The sequence below is a fragment of the Nematostella vectensis genome, chromosome 2 (genome assembly GCF_932526225.1).
Source record: "Nematostella vectensis chromosome 2, jaNemVect1.1, whole genome shotgun sequence".
In the NCBI taxonomy this organism is placed as follows: Eukaryota; Metazoa; Cnidaria; class Anthozoa; order Actiniaria; family Edwardsiidae; genus Nematostella; species Nematostella vectensis.
In genome coordinates this window covers 1,151,904-1,179,897 of record NC_064035.1, presented here as the reverse complement: position 1 = coordinate 1,179,897, position 27,994 = coordinate 1,151,904, and the positions used below count along the sequence as shown (strand labels likewise).

The 27,994-nt window shown below is 40.9% G+C and overlaps 2 protein-coding genes across 5 annotated transcripts; one reads left to right on the top strand and one right to left on the bottom strand.

The window, feature by feature from the left end:
* Window positions 1–4: 4 nt before the first annotated feature.
* On the bottom strand, window positions 5–10,047 carry LOC5509118. The gene is made up of 5 exons (XM_001629606.3): window positions 9,891–10,047; window positions 8,980–9,171; window positions 7,350–7,397; window positions 1,840–2,004; window positions 5–1,366 (listed from the first exon to the last, which is right to left on the bottom strand). Exons 1-5 carry the CDS (start codon window positions 10,045–10,047, stop codon window positions 693–695), a joined length of 1,236 nt encoding a protein of 411 aa, XP_001629656.1. The 3' UTR covers window positions 5–692.
* On the top strand, window positions 9,978–27,963 carry LOC116616106. Of its 4 annotated transcripts, none has more exons than XM_048724344.1 (7): window positions 9,978–10,107; window positions 14,071–14,740; window positions 16,976–17,059; window positions 22,019–22,146; window positions 22,536–22,652; window positions 27,163–27,305; window positions 27,696–27,963. In XM_048724344.1, exons 2-7 carry the CDS (start codon window positions 14,124–14,126, stop codon window positions 27,810–27,812), a joined length of 1,206 nt encoding a protein of 401 aa, XP_048580301.1. In that variant the 5' UTR covers window positions 9,978–10,107; window positions 14,071–14,123; the 3' UTR covers window positions 27,813–27,963. The 4 variants fall into 4 exon arrangements, with proteins under 4 accessions (XP_048580301.1, XP_048580300.1, XP_048580299.1 ...); XM_048724343.1 differs by lacking the exon at window positions 9,978–10,107 and adding an exon at window positions 13,436–13,576; XM_048724342.1 differs by lacking the exon at window positions 9,978–10,107 and adding an exon at window positions 13,759–13,930.
* The last annotated feature ends 31 nt before the right edge of the window (window positions 27,964–27,994 follow it).

Below are 27,994 nucleotides of genomic sequence, written 5' to 3'. Positions count from 1 at the left end.
CAACTACTTTTCAGCTCATTTTAATAAATCTCAGTATGTACAAATGCATTTGTTATTTTTCATTATAATTATAAAAGTATTTTTTAATCCAGTACAAAGTATACGAGCCATCGCGTACCCAAACTGGAGGAGTCCTTTAAGGTGAGGTATCCGTTGGTAAGCCGATTAATTTTCTTCGTAACACGTGATGAATAACGAAGAAATACGCATGCGTATGGATCTAGCATGGCGGTAATGTCTCGCACCAGATGCTTGACTAGATGGCACTCTATGGATCTCGTGAATATACTATTCTGTCGTTTAATACATGAATATTTTCAGCAAAACCAGATGCTACGTCTTGGGAATCAATTGTCTTTTTTTAAGGCACAGCCCCAAGTCCTGGCTACGCACATGGAGAAGCACTGCTTTGCCTTCTCGCCCTTTATAAATGACATGGAATGGAAAAGCCTTGTTTATATATGACAATATTTTCTGGCCAAGTCACGTGCAATTAACACGAGCATCGTTAAATATTGCTAGTGTAGCCTCGCTCCGTTAAACGCAAACAAAGGGCATGTGACAAAGCTCATCACAGCATATTGCAACATGGTCTACAAACAATAAAACATTGTTGGGCACAGAAGTTCTGCGTGTCATTCCAAACAATAATGTCGCTATTTGCAAGGGTCTTACAATCACTGCTTTTTCATTCACGAAGTATTTGCCGTGTTTGTCCACCGCTGACCCGCTATCACCGCATCTAGGTCTGTCTCTAGGTAAGTCCTCGTGACTTGAGGGGAAGCTCTCTTACCCGTCGTCACCCAGTAGGTCACGTTAGCGAGGGGACTCACTTTGCTTTTCACCGATATCTCTCCCATCTCCTCCCTGCCTGGTGACGCTGAGAGATGCGACCCTGACTCGTACGAACAAGATGACACCGACTCCGTCAAAGAAACGGACGCCTCTGACGACTCGTCAGACATCGGAGTCGTTCGACCCGTGATCGGGACCCCCGACATTAACCGACGACTATTAGAAAGGTCACGATTATCGATCGGCGATCCTTCGGTAGATTTCTTATCACATCTTGGCGACCAAGATTGTGGTCGGTGGTTCAGACCTGGTCGGGTTCTGTTCTGGTGGTCCTCCTGGGGAACTAGTTCCGAGTGTGACCTGGTGCGGCCTTGCATAATTGCTTGTTTTTTAAGCGCTTCGAGCTGAAGTTCGCGCTTTATTTTCTCGCGTTCCTGATGCAGTATAGTGCTCAGGTCAGTGCTGGATTTGTGTCGATTAGACCTTGGCGGAACTGGAAGTTTTACCACGTTGGGTGCAGGACACTCCACTACTTCCGGTGTATGGTCATCCGGTGCTGGATATCCTGATTCTGTAGGGAGACAAGCGTAAGTTAACCACAACACCCACTTTATTATACGAACTTATTACACTATTGTTGCGAGTTCTAGTAGGTTTTCGCATTCGCGGACGCTAATATTATCTTATTTTTCGGAGTCCCATCACAAACACGACAGAAAGCCTGTGTGAAACTCGCGCCAAAATAAACAAAGAATTGGTTGCGGCCGTCACGCCAGATAGCAACGATGAAATAAAATATGTATATTTAAAAAAGCCCTTTCTGGCATAGAAACTATCTTGTTAATTCGTGGATGCTGAAAAAATTGCTTTTGTTGTTCTAATTGGCACCCAAATAGTCATGTGATTTCTTATCCCAAGACGCCTATCGCCCACCTTGTCTGACGAGTCATGGATGATTTTTAGGCTATAACTATATTCTCCTATGCGGCGACGACATCGCAGGGAGACCATAGCACTGTGTACACCGAACATTGTCCTACTTACTCGGGTCATCCTCTGTCTGCTCATGTTCTTTTGTGTTAGACCGCTGAACGTGTTGGACGCTGCGCCAAAACTGCTCGTGTAGGTTGTCTAGTGACTTGTTGTAGCTTGGAGGTAGCGATTTCGGACGCGGGGAAGAGCTTACATTCGCGTTAATACTCAGTTGCTCTGTAAGCCCAAGACACATGTAATTACGGTTAAAGAAGTGTGCGTTCTTGGGCTATCTCTAAAACGGGTAACGGGGAATCGGGGAACGGGGGACGATAAAACGGGGAATACTAAAACGGGGAATCTCTAAAACGGGGAATACTAAAACGGGGAATCTCTAAAACGGGGAATACTAAAACGGGGAATCTCTAAAACGGGGAATACTAAAACGGGGAATACTAAAACGGGGAATCTCTAAAACGGGGACAGAGTTAGGAATCGTGTTTTCCTGGTATGCATTCGCTGACAATAATAAATTTTAAAAAAGTTTTACTATATGGCTTTTAAAATTTAAAATACGAGAAAGCAAATCAACGAATATCGATTAGTTTATCGATCGATTTCAAAAAGGCGGGAAAACAAGAAACACTCGCGCACGGTCGACTAAAAAAGTGTAAAAGAGTGAAAACATTCAACTAAGACGAAGACAAGATATACCAAAAAGACCTTGGAATGAGAGATGTTGGTGTTAATAGCCCCTCAGACGTAAAAAGAAGAATGATCCATGGGCCCAAGAATGGAAAGCGAAGCAAAAAGGTTTAACTTACTTACTTGGTTTATTTACCGTTCGGCGTTGTTTTCATCGTTGTGGCAAACACCGTAATATAATTCAACGACTTTTAGGGCTATTTATTTCTATTTTAACCTTTTTGAAGCTACAGGCTTCATCCCAAACGTGCTATAGATCTAAATAATGAGAACGAAAGCTCAGATATCAGCCTTCACGGCATAAATGGACTGATTGGTGTGAAAACTCGACGGTATGTAGAGAACAAACTTTTGATGTAAGTACTTATAGCGGAGCCAAGCGCGGCCGCAGGCCGCGCGCGTAGCTCCATAGGCATAGAAATATGGTATAGGTATGCGACTTGGTTTTTGTGGTCATCGCGCGGGTACCCTGTGGTGTCACTCGCCAGCCAGCCAGCAAGCCGCGCGACTCCCAGGCCCCACTCGGCCCCGAAATGGCGACTAAATACAAGCACGGAGCAAGGGAAAAAGTTCTTGTCGATTATGCGATGATTATTTATTTTGCCTCAAATTTTGTGACTTAAGGATAAAGTCAACTAGAGGAGATCTACTGACATTCATTCACGCCAAGATTTATCTGGTTTTAGCTAGTAAATTTAAGCAAGTAGCAGTTCACATTAAAAAGCGAGCACAACCACAAGAAAGCGAGAAAAAAACAATGAAAGGTGAGTTTCGGACGACGATTCGTATTGTCTATTACGGATATGAAAGTTATTGGGCTTTTGTTGTCCTTTTTGTTTGCTTTAAGAATGCAAGTAATTATTTAGTAATCAAATTATTTGAGCATAACAGCTTTTGTTTTGGCATTCTTCGTTTTTGTCTATATTCTTGGTTGTGTTGAATAAAATACGATACACCAAAAACTGGGATTCGACTCTGCCAAATTTTCGACTTTAATAAGACTCCTTCAGGGCAGATTGATTGTGTTGGGATATTTCATAAAGGCTAACCAATATCGTGTTGCATTTGTCAAATACTGCCAAAGAAGACCGTTCTTGTCTTTATATCCTGTGCTCTTAGTCCTAAGAAGATACATATCCTTAGAAGATACAGCAGCTTTTTCAACTTAGAAAAGAGAAATTTTCCTTACCGAGGATAAAAAAAAATCAACCCCTATTGTCAATATGTATTGTTGTTATTGTCTGCATCTTGCATCTCATGTGTTTATTTTTTTTCGAATAGTTTTGGAAAATTAGTTAGATTATAAATGGCTTGATGAAAATATTGTTTTGAAAGATATAATAAATAATTGTTTTCACTCTTTCATGAACCAGAAACTACCTGAGGGCCAAGATGAATGCTAAAGACTGGAAGACATGGGAATTAAAAACCATGTCTTGAAGAGAACAGTAGGGAGTTCTTATTCACTAGTCATTTGGTACCCCCACATCCATGGTTCCAGGAAAGGGTGGGGGATTAGACTTTTTTAAAAGCATGTTTCCAAGTTAAGAGTAAAAAACAGTCAATACCACCACCCCCCTTGACATATTCTGGTTAAAAAGTGGTCTAAAACCCCACATTAACCCCTGGCTTCTGCGGGACCATGAGGGAGGGGGCTCAAATGACTAGTTCATTACTATGTGATTCAGCAGTACACACTCAATATGTTTTTTTAGAACAAGATACTTATATAATATAAAACTAAAAACAAACTTTTGCTTTTTAAATAATAAATCTGTAAAGAAAACAGTTTTTTATCAACCTAAAGATAATGGGAAAGGGAATATTTTAGGAAAGTACTGAATATAATTATTATATAATTATTATTGTTATATTTTCTTTTCAAACATTTAAAGAAGAGTCATATTTCTTCCTTTTACTTCTCCTACTTCTCCTATTTTTATGCAATTGATGCTATTTGCTATTTCCTCTCTACACAAAAAATAAATTAATAAACAAATTTGATTTTTAAATTAGAAATTTTCATTTAGTACTTTCACTTATATCTTTTTTTTAGGATTTCCTTTCCAAGTCAGTCTCCCATTACATTTATTAATGTCTCCCATTACATTTATTTTCCCATTACATTTATTTTAGAGGCTTAGTTTTATTTTACTGGAATGGTTGGATCCAGGGTTTCTAAAAACACCAAAATATAATGCTTTACTGGATGTATATTTGTAGATGATATTAATTCCCATGAGGATGGGAAATCACCACATGGAAACTTCAGTATTGCATCTCATCTAAAACTGTGTCTGACACTATATAATATCTTTGGAATCCTGTTTAATCCATTACTTGTTCTTAAGGACAAAGCTTGTCAGAATGTAGCTTTACAAATGTACATTCATGGGACTTTTATGAGGGGAAGGGTTTTTTAGGACAAGATACTTAAACTATATAACACTAAGCAACAACCATGTTATTTTTCAATAATAGAATTTAAAGCTATGTTCACATAGCTTGGATAGCATAGGCTTGGCCTCTTTAGAGGCCTGTGGTTGTGGAAGGGTTAAGATAATGGGAAAGGGGAAATGTCAATAAATGCCCTTTCAAATTATTTTCATTATTCTCATATTTTTTTCACCAAACCTTTCAAGTTGAGTCGATTTCCTTTATTTCTCCTCTCCCGTCGACTATTGTTTTAGTCAATTGATATTCTTTGCTGTTTCCTCTCTACCCCAAATATAGATCAATGAAAGGGTTTGGTTTGAAATTAGAAGTTAGCATTTTAGCACTGTCAGTGATGTCTTAGATGTACTTTTTTAGGATTTGCTTCCAAAATCAATCTGTTTTTTCTCCATTGCATTCATTTTGGAGTAGGCCAACAACAACAAGGCCACTATATGGTAAAGGGTGGGTGCACCAATATGTAATGCATTGAAGGAGATACATTTGTGGATTTTAATTTCCAGACATTTTTCTGAATATTCAGTCCAATAAAGGAGAGAATCACCACTAAATTGATACCTTCAAATTACAGTATGGCATTTAAACAGTCTAAATATATTATTTGGAATCTTTGAAATGCTGTTACATCCATGAAATATTCTGCACAAGGGCAGAGCTTGTCGGAGTATTGTTTTGATTATAAGAATATTCATAATGGAACTTCTATGGTGGGGAAATAAGAATTTACCATTAGACTCTTGACAACTTTGACAGCCATATTTACACCAGGAATTGTGTTTGTTAACTTTGATGTACTGCATAATTTAAATTATTGAATAAGGCCTGCATCCATTTGGTTGGCCCAATAAATCTCAGTAAAGAGCAGGATCCTAGATCCCCCCAAAATACTTCGATCAGTCAATACAAAAGGTGTTCAATGCTGGCTCCGCTTTTAGGCAGTGCCTTAATCTATATATTAAGTTAAAAAAACACACCAAACACTGTGTTGCTTTATGATGATTTGATAGAATATTGCATTTACAAAGAAGCTGCAGTATCTTAAAGATACTTTTTTTTGGGTATTTGCATCCCTTGTTATTTATTCTTTTGTTTGTTTGTCCGATTAATTTATTTCTTGGCTAACGGTGGCGCTCGCCGTCTTGTCAAATTGTTTTTCTTTTTTGGGGAGTATTTGCATCCCTTGTTATTTATTCTTTTGTTTGTTTGTCCAATATAAATAAGCTATGTATTTCTTGGCTATCGGTGGCGCTCGCCGTCTTGTCAGATTGTTTTTCTTCTTCGTCAAATTTTTTTTTACACAATCTTGTCAGGATAAAAATCTCCGACTCAAAAAGCTCGTCGCCTATTATCAACTTCTTAGACCTTTTCCAAGCTCTGTTAAAGCTCGGTTCCTAACTCGTTTCCTGACTCGGCCCTTTGTTTGTCTTCCGTTTTAGTATTCCCTGTTTTAGAGATTCCCCGTTTTAGTATTCCCCGTTTTAGAGATTCCCCGTTTTAGTATTCCCCGTTTTAGAGATTCCCCGTTTTAGAGATTCCCCGTTTTAGTATTCCCCGTTTTATCGTTCCCCGTTCCCCGATTCCCCGTTCCCTGTTTTAGAGATAGCCTGCGTTCTTGTATGACAACCCGGATTCGGATAAATTTTACATGCAATTTAAATATCCCAAAATAGTGAATTCGAGATATAATATATACATGATCCCACATGGATCAAATGATGCCGAGTAGATGACGCTAGAAAACTGTCGTGATCCCAATGTTTTTTTAATAATCCTGATTCCACCTACACAGTTTGATCCCTGATCCCCAAAAGGTTGATTTCTAATCCCTTATAGTAGTTATGCTTTGCCGCCTTTTTTAATTATGCTGGTGGTAGAAAAATACACTGCCAAATTCGACTATCAGTCGATATCAGGGCTTCCTGGGTGAGCAATGAAAGCAATCCCAGAGATGATATTATGATAAGTAGTTAGGCTACGTGATGGTAAGTCCTTATCATCGTTTAACACTCAATTCCAAGTCCTGATGTTAACTGCACTATTCTTAAAGTATCCCATTTGTCCACAACACACGAGTCATCGAAACAAAACAAATGCATCCTGATGTATTTGATGCGCCCTGCACAGTGGGGTACATTAGAGAACAGTGGTGAAGAATTATTGTAAACAATACAACTTGCAAAAGGGTATACTTTTATCAGGCTTCAAACTACGAAGACTTATGTTAGCTGTTATAAGAAACTTATGGAAGTTCTTATGTTAAGCAAAATACATCAATTTAATCGTCTATGTGCCTTTCACCATCAATCGGAGCAATGAAATATTGTTATGTTGCCCTCGGCGCGCGTGGGGTTTCAGCTATTATTATGTCTAAAAGGTTAAGGAGATACAAATTGCTTTTATCAAATGGATTTGCTTTTACATACCTTGAGATCCGCTAGGCTCGTAGCGATAGAGAGACCGAAAGTAGCTATCTGTAATGATAAAAGAAATTCAATTAAGTTTTAGTGTGTGGATAATCATGTCTCAGCCCACTTAATTTAACCTTGTGTTATTGCTCTTCGTAGTAATGATTCCTCGCGGTGTTCTGAGTTCACTAACGCGGTAGCATTTGGTTTGGTCTTCACTCGCTTGAACTTCAGCATAATTCTTAACCAGGTTCACCTCAGTGATCCCTTGCTGCATAATAATTCAGGGAACGCTCCCAGAAATTCCTTGATCCTCAGTAAATACGACAAGATTTGCGTATTCAGGTCTAATCGAGTAATTAAATCATTGCTGGCTGTACATAAGCACGATGAAGTCGGATATTTCCAGTGGATAGAAACCAGTGAGAGCCGGCGCTTCTGACGGTCGTATCGAAGGTTTAGGCTCCTATCTGGCGGGCTGCCGGTGGCTGCCGACACATAACCGGCATATCATGGAATGTAACTGAGCCATCACGATGTGATGTGCCGAACAAAAGTTTTAGACAATATGCAAACGATCAAAGCTATGGTACAAAACAAAGGACAGACAGGAAATGTCAAATTGGTTAGATTAGCTTTTAGCAATAACAACTAGAAATTGTTTTTTTTTTGACAAGCGACTCTAGTTTTGATGGAAAAACGACGTTCCCTATATATCAGATAGCAGCCTAGCACGTGGTTTGTTTTTAGTGTATACTAGCGAAGAGTTTGAGCTGCGTGTGGTATAAGCTATCAGCTTTGTAGTTTTATTAACCTCGGGTCAGGAAAAGAATAAAAAAGAAGTCGGAAACCAGTGACAATCTAGACTAAAATAGCGTGGGTGTATGGCGAGCTGACAAATTGTCGATGAAGCTGACCACTAGATGCAGTCGATGAAAACCATGCAAATCAAAAGTCCAAATTCTTCCCCTGAGCTTTTCCACTTTTGTCTACCTAGCCGCCCGAGGTGTTAATGCGACAACTAAAACATTTGTAAAATGTGACGGAATGTAATTACTTTAACGGAAAACTTGTAATCAATGGAATGCTTTTGTTTCATAAGGATTTTATGGCTTCTTTACCGACTGCTTCTCATAAACAAAGAAATTACTATGCAACTTTGCAAAGAACCGTAAATCTCTTTGTACACAGGGAACCCACCGTTTTTTGGGATGGAGTAGTTTGCTTAGCAACCGAGCAGACGGGGGATTGGGGACTTGTTTCGAGTTTTGTGGATGACAACAGGCAAACGCCTTTTAATTTCAATAGTCTTATATCCAAAGTCAAATTAGATGCTTAATAATATAACCATTGAATATGTGCACGAGTAAGGCCCCTGATACTGCTAGCCAAGCACACATAGTCTGTCCGATATGTCTGTCCTTCCACCCATTCCCCGACATCCGATATATCTTTTTGACCACCCGCCCCCTGGACGATATATCCTTTTGACCACCCGCCCCCTGGCCGATATATCCTTTTGACCACCCGCCCCCTGGCCGATATATCTGTTTGGCCACCCACAAACCCCGTCTACGGCATCAAATCAAGTCGAACCCCGGTTCCCGTTTAGCCTGACCCAGTCCGCTACTCTCTAGTACCGTCTCACCTTCTCTGAAGGAGGGCATGGTGGCAGACCTGTCTTTTGCGAGGGCGCGAATATCAGGCTGTGAACCACCAAGACCGCTCTGCGCCAAGCTTAGTTTCCATATCGGTTTCAATAGCTCATCACTTGTCATATATTCGACCTGTCTATCTTGGACAGTGGTCGCTCTTTGCCTGCCCGGACCTACCGGAAGTTCTAGAAAGGAAGTGAATAGAATTAGCTTCTTTGAGTTCATTTCTAAAATCTTAAGTTTCTTTGTGTAAAATTAACATTGATTAACATGCATTTCACTGTATTTTTGGGCAAAAAGGAAGGTAGTAATCTCAAACTAATGGGCAAAACATTCATAAAAAATTTCACCTGAATTACGTGCGTAGGTACTGTGCCTATATTCCCTAATCCCTAATGCTGTTATTTCTATTGTATAAGGCTAGAAATAGGCGGCGCTGAACCGTCATTAGCGTCATCCTGGGCAGAATTATTATGCTGAGTGTCAAAACATTATGGTAAAATACATATGACGCTCACAAATAAAGAGAGTTCAAAGAGAAGACCCTGCTGCTGGGTAAAATCGCTCCCAATTACTGACCATCACATAAAATCGAACTGACTAGGGCAATAAACACTTGATTTGTAACTAGATCATAAGTTAGTTTTCAGCTTAGTAAGATTCCCACGCGCTCAATCTCTTGTTGACTGATGTGTACCCACCACCATAAATACATGTGTTCGGAGCATTGCTTGTAAGTAGCAAGTATGCTGGTGGTATACGAGTCAAGCCGCGGGGCTTTCCTCAGACAAATCTCAGAAAATAAGAATAAACACGTCACCTCTCATGAAGGAGTTCTCACTAGTGATTTAGCCATAGGTTTGAGTCTATGTCTATATTTTGTCAATTGTTTTGTGTTACTTACTTTCGCAGAGTACGCACGGCTCGTCCTGGAAGAGACACGAGAAGCATCTGGGGTGACCGCAGGTGTCTATCACTCGCCTTTTGCGCGTCTTGTCGTACCTCTCGCCACAGTCTGGGCAAGTTATGAACTTCGGCGAGCTCATAACTGAAGGTGGCATCACAGAAGTTTGCTTCGTGTGCGCTCTGAAGTCTCTGTAGCTCTCGCAAATTGATTTCCTGTAAGTAATAGCGCGCGTCAGATATTAGGGATCACACGCTTTATTTGTTTTGTGACGTTTGGAATATAAAAGCTAGAACTAATGACCTATCTGATTTGAATAGCTTTTGTGTAAAAACATAGGAAATGTTTTGAAAAGTTTTGAAAGCTTATTATGGACGTTATGTGAAGTGTTTCCTCATGGAAATGCCATTTATCATCAATGCTGCTTTGATTGACACCTCATGATCGACATTGATTGACGCGACAGATGATAAAGTTTTACAATCTCACGATCATCTCTTGTGTACAAGATTGTTATATGTAAAGTAGTCACAGTATAGAAAAAGTGAGCAAGAAAAAGATAGTTGTTGTTGACAACTAAATATATTTAAGCGATTTTCTTGCCACATTTGTTTGCGCAAAAACCAACCATCTTCTAAAAAAAAACCGTCCACGGCTTGCAAAATAAATCGCGCGAAAAGAAATAAGTAACAGTAGAAATTGTGCGCCCAAAAACGTTTAAAAACATTTTCATGAAATGCAGAACAAGATCTTGTTAGAAGCTTACTTTATAAACACCGGATAGTGTATAGGATTTTCATTTCTCTATAATGTTTTAGCTACACCTGTTTGCTTGGATTTGTCTCCCTGTAATACATTGGTGTTTGTCGTACGACTAGAAAACTGTGTGAAACCCGGTGCAAATGCTTCTCTGAAATTTCTTAAAACCAGACGAAATATTGACTCTAATTTCAAGTGCTGAGAAAGTGCGCGGTGCAACTGCTATGACTTACAATATACATTGCAAAGAAGATATCCTTCACCTTTGGTCGAAAGTCTTAAATAAGTTTCCCAAATTAATGTTAGTAAACGCCTTAGCCTTGACTAGTCTGGTATAACCTCATACCCAATGACAACCATGACTTCTCTAACCATCCCGGCTTTAAAAGGTCTCCCCCGCTGTTTTTATTTCAGAAAACATTAGACCTATAAACCTTCAAATAATACTATAAACTAAAGTAAAAAGTTTCGAGTGATATAAACCTTCAAAGACTCAACTAGCCTTACCTTAAAACTTCAAATAAAGCTCAAAAGCAATTAAAGTCTTTGGCAGTCTTACAATCTGTACCGGCCTAATCGTCAGTATGAAGCGTGAGGCGTTGACAGGGGGATGTAAACTCCAAGTTCTCGGAGCTGTTGGCATTATAAGCTATCGGCTAACATACCCTCCGCCGCGTAGGAGTTGTTTACACAAAGTTTACGTAGGTAATGTTGTTTACGCAGGTAAAGTTCATGTAAACAAATCCTTTCACTTGGACATCACGTAGCTCGAACATAACAACACGAACACACGAACTTTGTTTGTAATCAGAACTTCGAATCTAAAACACAAGTTATCTACATTCTGTTTCTGGGTTGCGCATTTACGCTATCTCTTCTGGGAGGACACACAAGACAAATGCAGGACGCCTCTTGTCCCGTCTATTTTATCTGTATTATAGACATGTTCTCTTTGATCCTCAAATCCCTATACTCCTGTCCGTGTTTACCCTTGATACCCTTCTGCACAGATTCTGTGAGCATTTGTTGACCCGGAATCCTTAGAACACCAGCTAACGAAAATAGTCTTATGCGGGCATTGTGGTGCTTACTGTGAAAAACATATATGTTTTATGTCTTATCTATAGATAAGAACAAGTATGCCCGCAGCATCCCGGAGCAACAAATGCTCACAGAATCTAAGGCTTACAGAATCTAAAAGCCAGTCAAAAAGACAGGAACTGTTTATTAAAAACTGCCATTGAATTGGTTAACAAACTTACTAAACCTACTAATAAATCATACAGTTTTAACTTTTTTAAGTTTCAATTCCAGCAAAAATCTTGAAAAAATCGAGAAACATTGGCGGGTAAACAAAACACACTCGCATAAGCATATTTTCCATTCTTTTAAAAGGGAAAAATACTACATTCTTCGTCGTTTGAAAGTATTTAGTAAACAGAGTCAGAATACACGTTCGAGCACCGGAAGTCAAGCTTGCGTAGGCTTGCACATGGGTCATGTGGCGGAAACTCTTTTACCATTGACATATAGGAGACAGGCGCGTACACAGAATTGACTAGGGGGGGGGGGGGGTGCGCAGTCATAGGTATCATGAAAAATCATAGAATTTGAGGATTCCTTAATAAGAAATGACCAATTTTTTGGCCGCCAAGGGGGGGGGGGGGGTGCGCGCGCACCCTGCGCGTACTGGTACACACCCCTGTGTACGAGCCTGGGAGATATTTGTACGAGTTGTTTACAAGCGATGCATATGGGTCAATATTTTATTATTTTTTTAGCATCAAAGCTTTTTTTGGCAATGAGAAAATTCCCATGGGGACCATGGGGTTTAGCTCCGTGCCAACATCGTGTATAAAACGTGCTACCCCATGCTCACTCGGGCGCCCAACAAAAGAGGTGTTGTCCAGGCGCCCACAGCATACAGTGCAAACAAAATCATCGGCGGGAAATGCAAGCATATGCCTTTGCAACGTGTTCTTCCAAACAGAGCTTTCCAGTGGGTAAACACGCTATGACGTCATTCTATTTAACAAAATAGACAAAAAACACGGAAGACTGCTGGTATGCGAACATTCTAGTAGGAGGGATGGAAAACAGAATGCGAGCCAACAAGCCCGCCTATCAGAGGTTTTTGTTGTTTTGTTTGACTCGCGCGCTCACAAGTCTAAAAAACAGTTTCCTGTATAATCTGTCTGGTATGCGCAAGTGCTATATACATTCATAGAGTTTCTACAAAAATTGTGATACATGGCGCAAACTGCAACTGTAAACTCGTGGCCCCGTAACGTGGTAACAGTGCGTTTCTGGTACAATAGGCACGTTGCATCTCAAAAAGATCCTTGGTCGGAGCTGGGCGAGATCATGTAGTCTGCTTGCTTCTATGCTAATAGTAGGGTTCAGGCTGAGATTATTTCCTATCTTGACTATACGGGGCGTGTCAATAATGACTACAAAGGGCCTTTTTTTACATTGCGCAATTCTTCCGTACGGTAAGGGGGGGGGGGGGGGGTTGGGGTTGGATTGTTATGGTGATGAACGCAAACATTTTGTCAATGTCTGTGGATTTTAATTGAAGAACTTTGCAAAGTCGTACGGTATTTGATTATTCAAACAGTAGTAAAGTGTATTTTTTCTAGGCTACCGCTAAGAAAATTACCGCTAAGAAAATGAGTCGGCAGCTTTTATTTGATGAGACACAAACCCCGGAGAAACCAAACCCAGGAGAAATCCACCTGCCGACCGAGCTTTACCCCGAGGGTATATCGACTCAAGACGAGTGGAATTCGATTTCTCAGTTGTTGATGTTGCTTTATAATTTTACTTTTTTTGCTCGCCTAATCTTTTCGACTACCCACCTATTCCCAAGATCGAGCCGGCGCTTGAAAAATACACCATGGAAATATCAAGAAAGCAAGAATGTTCAGGTTGGATAACTGAATTTATCTCCGAATTTATCTCTGAAGTTAACAGTAAAAGTATACGTATAAAAGTATGATATAGAGTTTTCATCGGTAACGGGCCAGGTGTTTAGCGAAGCCTCTGTGTCCATGCCATCCGTGCTAGCCGTTGTTTACCTTGTAATAATACTAGTGCCTGGACCAATCACATTTCACTTAGTCTGAATAACTCAAAGTCGCTTGATAATATATGCAGAATATCGACGAGACTCAAACAAAGAGAGAAAAAAGAATAATTCGTTAGAAAATTAAATGAGTTTCTAGAGATCTTATTGCGATCAGACGTCATTTGAATCTACATCTCTCCGTTGTTTTATCCTAGTAAGTGTGTTTTATTTTCCTTTGTCGGGGATAGCTTTTAACGGTGTGTGTGTATTTTTATGAAAGAAGTACCTGCTATTCTGTATAATTTACAATACGATTCTAGTATCATATACAAATGTTTCTATTTTTCTCGCTAGAAATTTAACTATTAGAACCCCAATCAAGGTGCATTACAAGAAATAGAAGGAAGATGATTCCAAAGAAGGTCAGCGTTTCATCAAAACCCAAAAACCCGTGGCCACTGCCGAGTCTTCGACTCGTTCTAGTCAGTGTGTCGCTAGCCATCACTGTTGTGACTTGTGCGTTGATCATCTTCGTGGACGTGAGTGCACCGAACTTGGCAAGCATATTTCTCTCGCCAATGTACTTCCCTCTCGGGCAGGGACTTCAACTGAAAGCCAGACGGTGGTCAACGAACAGGACAGAGTGCGCGATTTATTGTAAAGGCAAAGACGAGAATCTCAGGCGATTTGAGGGGCTACAGTGCGGCCAGGCCGTTTGGCAGAGTACGGCCAACATCGAGGAGCAAGATCGATACGTAAAACGTATTGCTACCAATTATGTGATGTTCGAAAACGAGCTCGGCGCCTCGAACTATTTTAGAGATTATTGGCACGATAAATTAAAAGATCCTCTACCCACGAGCTTCTATATTGAGGAGACGGAGAATGCTCCGCGTGCTGGCCAGGAGTTCCGGGCTTTCCGTTGGGACCCGGCAAGTGTGAATGAGCCCTCCGCATCCGTACGCAACTCTCCCTGGAACCACAAGGCTGCTTCAACTTCCAAACACATGATCTACATCTTCAGGTACATATTCAATATGAGGTTTTTTGTTTTGTTTTTGTATGCATGAAATAATGATCAATGTCGTTATATTGATTCAATCATGCATTTTTTAAAGTATTTTTAAATATCTATTATACTGGATGCATTAGCGGCTATAATCTATTACGATATGTGTATACGTGTTGTGCATGAGGACTTGTTAACAAGTTTATTTTTTCGCGTTTGTTTATTGTTCTCAATGACTATGTACATTTTCAAGACAAACAGAAAAGGCAATGATCCATTCTAAGCTCTCTTCTTGTGCCGATGTGTTGTTTAGAGTCGGAAATCCTGGCAAAAAAACTACTTAACTCTTAATTTTTTTTCCTTCTGTGCAAAGCTCGCTACAGGTGTCCTGAGTCATTCCATAAAAATTGATTCAATTTGCTGTTTTGGCACTAAATCATCGATTACATCCCTTAAAAATGATCCAGAAAAGATAAATCGTAAACATGCTTGAACAGAAACAAAAGGATCTGGATTCTACTCAAACATAAAAAAATTCTTCCTTATTTTTACATAACCTGAATTGGAGAAAAATGCACAGTCGAGAAATTTGAAAAGGCCGTTCGTCTTGTGGACGTTCATTTCTGATCAAATCCACTTTTAGAATAGTCGTTATAGCCGTCAGCTGACCGGGACTTGTTTTTATTTGAAGAGAGGCCAGTTGTGTTTTTGTTGGTCGATGACTGGTACCGTCGGATGGGACAGTTCTTTTTTTCCTGAAACAGAATGTCTCATAAAATTGCATTACGGGGGGGGGGGGGGGGGGGGGTATGTTCTAATAGCATACCCCTAATGGATTACAGTCAGGTTAGTCATTTTCTTAGATGAGAAGTCTCTTGTGAACATGATCTGTGTAACACGCCAATACTTCCCGCGTGTCAGTGGACTTAGTTCATATCAAAGTCTAATAGAACAGGAAGTGATGAAATGCTCTGGCGCCATTAGCAACTCATTTGCAACTTAACCGAACGCGATATGTTTCGATTTCACCTGTATATTAGTCGTTTCTTGCAAAGCAACAACAGCATCGTTAAATAAAACAAGTATTATTACTAAGCCCAGCGATGTTTTACTGTCCATCACACTCTGTTGCATGTTGCTTGCCTATGTTGCATGTTGTCTGGCTCATCAATGTTTTACTGGTTACAACACTATGTTGCGTGTTGCCTGGCTCATCGATGTTTTACTGGTTACAACACTATGTTGTATGTTGCCTGGCTTATCAATGTTTTACTGGTTACAACACTATGTTACATTTTGCCTGGCTCATCAATGTTTTACTGGGTTACAACACTATGTTGTATGTTGCCTGGCTCATCAATGTTTTACTGGGTTACAACACTATGTTGTATGTTGCCTGGCTCATCAATGTTTTACTGGGTTACAACACTATGTTGCATGTTGGCTGGCTCATCAATGTTTTACTGGGTTACAACACTATGTTGTGTGTTGCCTGGCTCATCAATGTTTTACTGGGTTACAACACTATGTTGTGTGTTGCCTGGCTCATCAATGTTTTACTGGGTTACAACACTATGTTGCATGTTGTCTGGCTCATCAATGTTTTACTGGGTTACAACACTATGTTGTATGTTGTCTGGCTCATCAATGTTTTACTGGGTTACAACACTATGTTGTATGTTGCCTGGCTCATCAATGTTTTACTGGGTTACAACACTATGTTGTGTGTTGCCTGGCTCATCAATGTTTTACTGGGTTACAACACTATGTTGTATGTTGCCTGGCTCATGAATGTTTTACTGGGTTACAACACTATGTTGTGTGTTGCCTGGCTCATCAATGTTTTACTGGGTTACAACACTATGTTGTATGTTGCCTAGCTCATGAAGTTTTACTGGTTGTAGCACTATGTTGCGTGTTGAGTTTCGTACAAAAAGATCAAATCTTTAACAAAAGGACTTCTGGTATTTTCACTGGGCGACAAGCAAAGAGTGGAGCTAGCTAATGAAAATAACCCGAAAATTCGAGAAATCCAATAGTTGTACGGCTAAAGGAAAAAGTTAAAGATGAAATATAATTCCTCGATATTATGTTTGCAATACATGACACCCCACATTTATGTACGGTTTTTCTGAGACAGAAAGCCGCGTAAGAAAATTATGTTCGCGCAACCTAGATGCGCAGCTGACACTACCCGTGCGCTGCGCGCATTTGTTACTTTAGACGGACTGACGATTGCTTGTCTTTCAGGCAGGGCCGGATATTTGCGAGGCTACTGGTCCAGGGTTTCAACAACAGCAAGGATCAACGTCTTGGGGTTGAATTCGCTGGAAGGTAAAACCTCCTGTAGAGAAGGAAGATATATTGTAGTATATGCCATAGATTTCCTTTCCAGATAGGGAAACTTTGTTATCAAAAACAACAGCAGGATAAAGAGACTATTGAAAAGTGGTTAAGAGGAAAGTGTTGAGCTAAACGTCACAAATAGCCGGTCGCAGCTGGATAATAGGCTTGAGGAATAAGATAAAAGACATTGAAGTCCTGAGAGAGACCCTAAGAGAGCCAAGCGGATGAATACAAATTGTGTTTTTCAACACTTAACACAGTTGTCTTTTATTTGTTCATGTTAAACTAGAGCTACGACAAATGTGTAAAAAAGATAATTCCAAGCAGAGTTCCTTGACTCAGCAGCACTTAGGAAAACACAATACTTCCATAGGGTTCAGGGTTTAATTCGCCAGCGTCGCTCGTTCGATAACGTTTTGTTTTCTTAGTGACCTTTTAACGAACTAGAATAATGTCAAAGTCGAATTTTAAAAAGTCTGTTCACATTGAACTTGCTGTACCGTAGTGTTCTTATCAAGCGGTCACCAACTCTACAAAGTCCCGAGCTATTGGCCACTCAAGCACCGGTTTATATATTATAAACGGCCACGGCCATCATTTAACGGGTTATTCACTGCCACGGCCATCATTTAACGCGTTATTCACTGCCATTTTTTGGGCCCAAGAACTTTTGGTGACAAAAGTGATAATAAAAATAAGCAGGTTGTTGCTGAGAGCGTCAAGAGAAAACGAGCATACCAGCGACCAATGTGGCTTTCGTTTTATACCGTATCTCCTTCTGTCATTTTATACCGTATCTCCTTCTGTTATATTTTATACCGTATCTCCTTCTGTTATATATTATACCGTATCTCCTTCTGTTATATTTTATACCGTATCTCCTTCTGTGAGCGCGCTGATAATTGGACGGCACCGGTAAGTGCTGTAACTTCGACGTTTAGCACCTATTGGTCCTATTTGGTACCTATTGGTCCTATTGGTACCTATTGGTCCTATTGGTACCTATTGGTCCTATTTGGTACCTATTGGTCCTATTGCTACCTATTGGTCCTATTGGTACTTATTGGTCCTATTGGTACCTATTGGTCCTATTGGTCCTATTGGTTCTATTGGTCCTATTGGTCCTATTGGTCCTATTGGTACCTATTGGTACCTATTGGTCCTATTGGTACCTATTGGTCCTATTGGTACCTATTGGTCCTATTGGTCCTATTGGTACCTATTGGTCCTATTGGTCCTATTTGGTACCTTTTGGTCCTATTGGTACCTATTGGTCCTATTGGTACCTATTGGTCCTATTGGTACCTATTGGTACCTATTGGTCCTATTGGTACCTATTGGTACCTATTGGTCCTATTGGTCCTATTGGTACCTATTGGTCCTATTGGTACCTATTGGTACCTATTGGTCCTATTGGTCGTCCTATTGGTACCTATTGGTCCTATTGGTCCTATTGGTACCTATTGGTCCTATTGGTACCTATTGGTCCTATTGGTACCTATTGGTACCTATTGGTCCTATTGGTACCCATTGGTACCCATTGGTACCCATTGGTACCTATTGGTACCTATTGGTACCTATTGGTCCTATTGGTACCCATTGGTCCTATTGGTCCTATTGGTACCTATTGGTACCTATTGGTACCTATTGGTACCTATTGGTCCTATTGGTACCTATTGGTACCCATTGGTCCTATTGGTACCCATTGGTACCCATTGGTACCTATTGGTCCTATTGGTACCTATTGGTACCCATTGGTACCTATTGGTCCTATTGGTACCTATTTGTACCCATTGGTCCTATTGGTACCTATTGGTCCTATTGGTACCTATTGGTACCTATTGGTACCTATTGGTACCTATTGGTACCTATTGGTACCTATTGGTACCTATTGGTACCTATTGGTACCTATTGGTCCTATTGGTCCTATTGGTTCTATTGGTCCTATTGGTCCTATTGGTTATATTGGTCCTATTGGTACCTATTGGTCCTATTGGTACCTATTGGTACCTATTGGTCCTATTGGTACCTATTGGTCCTATTGGTACCTATTGGTCCTATTGGTCCTATTGGTACCTATTGGTCCTATTTGGTACCTTTTGGTCCTATTGGTACCTATTGGTCCTATTGGTACCTATTGGTCCTATTGGTACCTATTGGTACCTATTGGTCCTATTGGTACCTATTGGTACCTATTGGTCCTATTGGTCCTATTGGTACCTATTGGTCCTATTGGTACCTATTGGTCCTATTGGTACCTATTGGTTCCTATTGGTACCTATTGGTCCTATTGGTACCTATTGGTACCTATTGGTACCTATTGGTACCCATTGGTACCCATTGGTACCTATTGGTCCTATTGGTACCTATTGGTACCTATTGGTACCTATTGGTACCCATTGGTACCCATTGGTACCCATTGGTACCCATTGGTACCTATTGGTACCTATTGGTACCTATTGGTCCTATTGGTACCCATTGGTCCTATTGGTCCTATTGGTACCTATTGGTACCTATTGGTCCTATTGGTACCTATTGGTACCCATTGGTCCTATTGGTACCCATTGGTACCCATTGGTACCTATTGGTCCTATTGGTACCCATTGGTACCTATTGGTCCTATTGGTACCTATTTGTACCCATTGGTCCTATTGGTACCTATTGGTCCTATTGGTACCTATTGGTACCTATTGGTACCTATTGGTACCCATTGGTACCCATTGGTACCCATTGGTACCCATTGGTACCCATTGGTACCCATTGGTACCCATTGGTACCCATTGGTACCCATTGGTACCCATTGGTACCCATTGGTACCCATTGGTACCCATTGGTACCCATTGGTACCCATTGGTACCCATTGGTACCCATTGGTACCCATTGGTACCCATTGGTACCCATTGGTACCCATTGGTACCCATTGGTACCCATTGGTACCCATTGGTACCCATTGGTACCCATTGGTACCCATTGGTACCTATTGGTACCTATTGGTACCTATTGGTACCTATTGGTACCTATTGGTACCTATTGGTACCTATTGGTACCTATTGGTACCTATTGGTACCTATTGGTACCTATTGTTCCTATTGGTCCTATTGGTACCTATTGGTACCTATTGGTACCTATTGGTACCTATTGGTACCTATTGGTCCTATTGGTTCCTATTGGTACCTATTGGTCCTATTGGTACCTATTGGTTCCTATTGGTACCTATTGGTACCTATTGGTCCTATTGGTAGCTATTGGTCCTATTGGTACCTATTAGTACCTATTGGTCCTATTGGTCGTCCTATTGGTACCTATAGGTCCTATTGGTACCTATTGGTCCTATTGGTACCTATTGGTACCTATTGGTACCTATTGGTACCTATTGGTACCTATTGGTACCCATTGGTACCCATTGGTACCCATTGGTACCTATTGGTCCTATTGGTCCTATTGGTACATATTGGTCCTATTGGTACCCATTGGTCCTATTGGTCCTATTGGTACCTATTGGTACCTATTGGTACCTATTGGTCCTATTGGTACCTATTGGTACCTATTGGTCCTATTGGTACCCATTGGTCCTATTGGTACCCATTGGTCCTATTGGTACCTATTGGTCCTATTGGTACCTATTGGTCCTATTGGTACCTATTGGTACCCATTGGTACCTATTTGTACCCATTGGTCCTATTGGTACCTATTGGTCCTATTGGTACCTATTGGTCCTATTGGTCCTATTGGTACCTATTGGTCCTATTGGTCCTATTGGTACCTATTGGTACCCATTGGTACCTATTGGTACCCATTGGTACCTATTGGTACCTATTGGTACCTATTGGTCCTATTGGTACCTATTGGTACCTATTGGTCCTATTGGTACCCATTGGTACCTATTGGTACCCATTGGTACCTATTGGTACCTATTGGTCCTATTGGTACCCATTGGTACCTATTGGTACCTATTGGTACCTATTGGTCCTATTGGTACCTATTGGTCCTATTGGTACCTATTGGTACCTATTGGTACCTATTGGTACCCATTGGTCCTATTGGTACCTATTGGTACCCATTGGTACCTATTGGTCCTATTGGTACCTATTTGTACCCATTGGTCCTATTGGTACCTATTGGTACCTATTGGTGCCTATTGGTACCTATTGGTACCTATTGGTACCTATTGGTACCTATTGGTACCTATTGGTCCTATTGGTACCTATTGGTACCTATTGGTCCTATTGGTACCTATTGGTACCTATTGGTACCTATTGGTCGTCCTATTGGTCGTCCTATTGGTCGTCCTATTGGTCGTCCTATTGGCAGTCCTATTGGTCGTCCTATTGGCAGTCCTATTGGTCGTCCTATTGGCCGTCCTACTGGTCGTCCTATTGGCCGTCCTACTGGTCGTCCTATTGGCCGTCCTACTGGTCGTCCTATTGGTCGTCCTATTGGTCGTCCTATTGGTACCTATTGGTCGTCCTATTGGTCGTCCTATTGGTCTTATTGGTCGTCCTATTGGTCCTATTGGTCGTCCTATTGGTCCTATTGGTCCTATTGGTACCTATTGGTCCTATTGGTACCTATTGGTACCTATTGGTCCTATTGGTCGTCCTATTGGTCGTCCTATTGGTCCTATTGGTCGTCCTATTGGTCGTCCTATTGGTCGTCCTATTGGTCGTCCTATTGGTCGTCCTATTGGTCCTATTTGGCCCTTATAGGCTGATCTAGACAGCAGGATTTAGTTGTATGCAACTTGCCCGCGACACCTCTACACAACTCGAGTCAAAGAGTGTAAATCAGCCTACGACTCCTCTAAGATGCTAGACTACGAAAGTCGTAGTGTGTAATTCAGGGATTAGACATGTTTTAGGCAGGTCGCATACGACTAATTCATTCTTTCTAAATCAGCCTTAATAGAAAGGTTTTTCAGTGTTTGACGTTTTTGTGCCGTTGTCTCAGACTCGCCGGTGTCATGGCCGACCTGATTATGAGTAACGAGCCCACCCCCCTGCGTAAATTTCTGCTCGATGTCCAGTGGGGAGTTCGGTACTTTATCCGAGCCACGCCTCTTCTTTGTGCACAGAAACGTGAGTACAGCCCGCCCACCATGGGGGTTCACACTATGACTGTGTTGCGCTATGTTGCAGCACGGGAGGATAAAGGGGAGGGGGTGGATTGGGTGGATATCCACCCCCATTTTTAGTAAAAAAAAAGTTATTTTGTTTAAAGAAAATAAATGTCTGAGGGATGGGAGGCACTGTCCATGTACCTTCGCCTGCTTGACTTTGCTGACGCGACAAATTCAATTCAGCATGAAGTATCTATGTGACCTAAAAGGACCCACTGGATCAGTTATAAGCCGCCCATCCGACCATCATCCACCCTCCATTATAAGCCAACCCTGTGCAAAATAAATGAAGTCTGGTTTATGAGGCTTGTTCTTATTCAATACTTCGCTTTTCATAATGTGTTCCAGTTTCTACTGCCTTGTCCATACTATCGTACTGGACCACAAATCTACTCAACTGCACGTGGGAATCTTTGAGAGTGTCGATGAGACTGCAGCTTTTAGCCTTCTGGCGTCACGTGACAGGTAAATCCGCACGTGACTGATAACCAGCAATTTGCACATTTTCACATGACAAATATCATTCGATAACGTCCAGCCAAAGTGATGTCTGTCCTGTGAACATTTTTGTGCAGTCAAAACTCGCTTTTCTTCTGCTTAATAACTCCGCAAACAAACACCAAGGTTTTCAAAGCGCTATGAACGCACACAAAAGAAAGGTTCGATTTCTTTTATAGAATTATAATTAATTTTATAGAATTTATCATGAAACGTGAAAGAAAAAGCAATAACAAAAAAACTTCAGCATAGCAGAACAATAAAAAACTTTCTAGGTGTAAATCCATCAGTCAAATGCAAGAGTTTTTTTTCTGATATAAAAATAGTTGCATGGATTTTTATCTTACGCAAATGGCAAAAAATAACAGCGCGCGCTCGTTTTTACAGTCAAGCTTCGCTTCTCGGCCAGCTGTTTATTTTTCGTACCATTTCTCATCCTTGGACATTACCAGCCAATATACCAGCCGCCAGAAGGGCTTTATTTACTAATTATCCTACGAATGTGGATTGTGCCCAGGACTCTGTCAAAAGTGTCAAAAGCAAAATCAATTTGACTTATTATCCAACTAGCGGTCAGAAAGGATGCCGGGAAGTCCGTAACCGTACACTCGAGCTCTAAATTTATTACTCCGTAACCGTACACCCGAGCTCTAAATTTATTACTCCGTAACCGTACACTCGAGCTCTAAATTTATTACTCCGTAACCGTACACTCGAGCTCTAAATTTATTACTCCGTAACCGTACACCCGAGCTCTAAATTTACTCCTCCGTAACCGTACACTCGAGCTCTAAATTTATTACTCCGTAACCGTACACTCGAGCTCTAAATTCATTACTCCGTAACCGTACACTCGAGCTCTAAATTTATTACTCCGTAACCGTACACCCGAGCTCTAAATTTATTACTCCGTAACCGTACACTCGAGCTCTAAATTTATTCCTCCGTAACCGTACACTCGAGCTCTAAATTTATTACTCCGTAACCGTACACTCGAGCTCTAAATTTATTACTCCGTAACCGTACACCCGAGCTCTAAATTTATTACTCCTTAACCGTACACCCGAGCTCTAAATTTATTACTCCGTAACCGTACACTCGAGCTCTAAATTTATTACTCCGTAACCGTACACCCGAGCTCTAAATTTATTACTCCTTAACCGTACACCCGAGCTCTAAATTTATTAATCCGTAACCGTACACCCGAGCTCTAAATTTATTACTCCGTAACCGTACACCCGAGCTCTAAATTTATTACTCCGTAACCGTACACCCGAGCTCTAAATTTATTACTCCGTAACCGTACACTCGAGCCCTAAATTTATTACTCCGTAACCGTACACCCGAGCTCTAAATTTATTACTCCGTAACCGTACACTCGAGCCCTAAATTTATTACTCCGTAACCGTACACCCGAGCTCTAAATTTATTAATCCGTAACCGTACACCCGAGCCCTAAATTTATTACTCCGTAACCGTACACTCGAGCTCTAAATTTATTACTCCGTAATCGTACACCCGAGCTCTAAATTTATTACTCCTTAACCGTACACTCGAGCTCTAAATTTATTACTCCGTAACCGTACACCCGAGCTCTAAATTTATTACTCCGTAACCGTACACTCGAGCTCTAAATTTATTACTCCGTAACCGTACACCCGAGCTCTAAATTTATTACTCCGTAACCGTACACCCGAGCTCTAAATTTATTACTCCGTAACCGAACACCCGAGCTCTAAATTTATTACTCCGTAACCGTACACCCGAGCTCTAAATTTATTACTCCGTAACCGTACACCGGAGCTCTAAATTTATTACTCCGTAACCGTACACTCGAGCTCTAAATTTATTACTCCGTAACCGTACACCCGAGCTCTAAATTTATTACTCCGTAACCGTACACACGAGCTCTAAATTTATTACTCCGTAACCGTACACCCGAGCTCTAAATTTATTAATCCGTAACCGTACACCCGAGCTCTAAATTTTTACTCCGTAACCGTACACCGGAGCTCTAAATTTATTACTCCGTAACCATACACCCGAGATCTAAATTTATTACTCCGTAACTGTATACCCGAGCTCTAAATTTATTACTCCGTAACCGTACACCCGAGCTCTAAATTCATTACTCCGTAACCGTACACTCGAGCTCTAAATTTATTACTCCGTAACCGTACACCCGAGCTCTAAATTCATTACTCCTTAACTGTACACCCGAGCTCTAAATTTATTACTCCGTAACTGTACACCCGAGCTCTAAATTTATTAATCCGTAACCGTACACCCGAGCCCTAAATTCATTACTCCTTAACTGTACACCCGAGCTCTAAATTTTTACTCCGTAACCGTACACCGGAGCTCTAAATTTATTACTCCGTAACCGTACACCCGAGCTCTAAATTTATTACTCCGTAACCGTACACTCGAGCTCTAAATTTATTACTCCGTAACCGTACACCCGAGCTCTAAATTTTTTACTCCGTAACCGTACACCCGAGCTCTAAATTTATTACTCCGTAACCGTACACCCGAGCTCTAAATTTATTACTCCGTAACCGTACACTCGAGCTCTAAATTTATTACTCCGTAACCGTACACCCGAGCTCTAAATTCATTACTCCTTAACTGTACACCCGAGCTCTAAATTTATTACTCCGTAACCGTACACTCGAGCTCTAAATTTATTACTCCGTAACCATACACCCGAGCTCTAAATTTATTACTCCGTAACTGTATACCCGAGCTCTAAATTTATTACTCCGTAACCGTACACTCGAGCTCTAAATTTATTACTCCGTAACCGTACACCCGAGCTCTAAATTTATTACTCCGTAACCGTACACCCGAGCTCTAAATTTATTACTCCGTAACCGTACACTCGAGCTCTAAATTTATTACTCCGTAACCGTACACCCGAGCTCTAAATTCATTACTCCTTAACTGTACACCCGAGCTCTAAATTTATTACTCCGTAACCGTACACCCGAGCTCTAAATTTTATAATCCGTAACCGTACACCCGAGCTTTAAATTTATTACTCCGTAACCGTACACTCGAGCTCTAAATTTATTACTCCGTAACCGTACACTCGAGCTCTAAATTTATTAATCCGTAACCGTACACCCGAGCTTTAAATTTATTACTCCGTAACTGTATACCCGAGCTCTAAATTTATTACTCCGTAACCGTACACTCGAGCTCTAAATTTATTACTCCGTAACCGTACACCCGAGCTCTAAATTCATTACTCCTTAACTGTACACCCGAGCTCTAAATTTATTACTCCGTAACCGTACACTCGAGCTCTAAATTTATTACTCCGTAACCATACACCCGAGCTCTAAATTTATTACTCCGTAACTGTATACCCGAGCTCTAAATTTATTACTCCGTAACCGTACACTCGAGCTCTAAATTTATTACTCCGTAACCGTACACCCGAGCTCTAAATTTATTACTCCGTAACCGTACACCCGAGCTCTAAATTTATTACTCCGTAACCGTACACTCGAGCTCTAAATTTATTACTCCGTAACCGTACACCCGAGCTCTAAATTCATTACTCCTTAACTGTACACCCGAGCTCTAAATTTATTACTCCGTAACCGTACACCCGAGCTCTAAATTTTATAATCCGTAACCGTACACCCGAGCTTTAAATTTATTACTCCGTAACCGTACACTCGAGCTCTAAATTTATTACTCCGTAACCGTACACTCGAGCTCTAAATTTATTAATCCGTAACCGTACACCCGAGCTTTAAATTTATTACTCCGTAACCGTACACTCGAGCTCTAAATTCATTACTCCGTAACCGTACACCCGAGCTCTAAATTTATTACTCCGTAACCGTACACCCGAGCTCTAAATTTATTAATCCGTAACCGTACACCCGAGCTCTAAATTTATTACTCCGTAACCGTACACCCGAGCTCTAAATTTAGTACTCCGTAACCGTACACCCGAGCTCTAAATTTATTACTCCGTAACCGTACACCCGAGCTCTAAATTTATTAATCCGTAACCGTACACCCGAGCTCTAAATTTATTACTCCGTAACCGTACACTCGAGCTCTAAATTCATTACTCCGTAACCGTACACCCGAGCTCTAAATTTATTACTCCGTAACCGTACACTCGAGCTCTAAATTTATTACTCCGTAACCGTACACTCGAGCTCTAAATTTATTACTCCGTAACCGTACACCCGAGCCCTGAACCTAATCAAGCAAGGTCTTATTCCTGATGCATTCAATTTCTTAACGTACAACCAGTCCCAAAGTTCAAAGCCTGAGCCTCCATTACAAGAATTAGCCCCTAAACCTAAGCATTTCATTAATTAGCCCATAAGCCTAAGCATTCCATGAATTAGCCCCCAAACTTAAGGATTGCAAAATCAGTCTCTGACCTAGGCCTTTTTTTTAATATGCTGTAAGCCATAACTGCTTACTTGATGTGTTGTTCCATTTCCAGGATCCTGCGTGCGTGATTTGCATTTTTTCGGTGTAGCCATGCTGCTCTTAAGTCTCCACAAGCTACACACTATTCTTTTGGTGAGTTCCACGACATGGACTAGAAAATCTCAGCTTTTTGGTGAACATCATGTGGAATCCAAGGTATTTTTTGGCCCAACTGTAATGCTAGTACAGCAATACAAGGTCGGCACATAAGAAAATGCAGGCGAAACATCCCGCAGTACCAACTGTTTAAATAGCACAGCGATCCCTTGTCTTTATGCTGTGTTTGACAAAGCCTGGGCGACACATCTTTGCTGTCGTGTGTGCGAATAGTACAGCAATCCCTTGTCTTTATGCTGTGTTTGACAAAGCCTGGGCGACACATCTTTGCTTTCGTGTGTGCAAATAGTACAGCATCGTGAATGCTGCTTTTTTAATGTCGTGTTCGACGTCGATGTGATAATCGTGGAGGAAGGGGGGATGCCTAAGCATTGTATTTGTTGTTGTCCTGTTTTGGAGTCGTATCCTGATGCCTTGTTTCCTTCCCAGCCGTACGACCAGATGGACTTGACGCAGGTTCGGTGCCAGAGCATGTTGATGAGCGCAATCGAGCGAGCGCGCCGCCAGAACCTGCTCAACCAGGACCTGTTTCTGCAGACGAACTAATCCTCTTGCTCTACAGGATAGCATTATGAGGAATAGCCCAGAATGGAAAACAAAAACACATCGCTTTTATTGTGAAAATGTCAAAGATTTTATCCAAATTAATTATTATCTTTATTGTCTATAATATGAATAAATTATTTATTGCCACAAATGGAAAACAATGTTATTTTCTTTTTGAGTTC

Excerpts from the sequence above, each read along its gene's own strand:
- LOC5509118 (XM_001629606.3), bottom strand. The coding sequence starts at position 10,047 with ATGCCACCTTCAGTTATGAGCTCGCCGAAGTTCATAACTTGCCCAGAC. Across the intron at positions 9,172-9,890 it reads GCCGTGCGTACTCTGCGAAA|AACTTCCGGTAGGTCCGGGC; the intron begins GTAAGTAACACA and ends CTTCCTTTCTAG. Across the intron at positions 1,367-1,839 it reads GCAGACAGAGGATGACCCGA|AATCAGGATATCCAGCACCG; the intron begins GTAAGTAGGACA and ends GTCTCCCTACAG.
- LOC116616106 (XM_048724344.1), top strand. The coding sequence starts at position 14,124 with ATGATTCCAAAGAAGGTCAGCGTTTCATCAAAACCCAAAAACCCGTGG. Across the intron at positions 14,741-16,975 it reads CACATGATCTACATCTTCAG|GCAGGGCCGGATATTTGCGA; the intron begins GTACATATTCAA and ends CTTGTCTTTCAG. Across the intron at positions 22,653-27,162 it reads CTTCTGGCGTCACGTGACAG|GATCCTGCGTGCGTGATTTG; the intron begins GTAAATCCGCAC and ends TTCCATTTCCAG.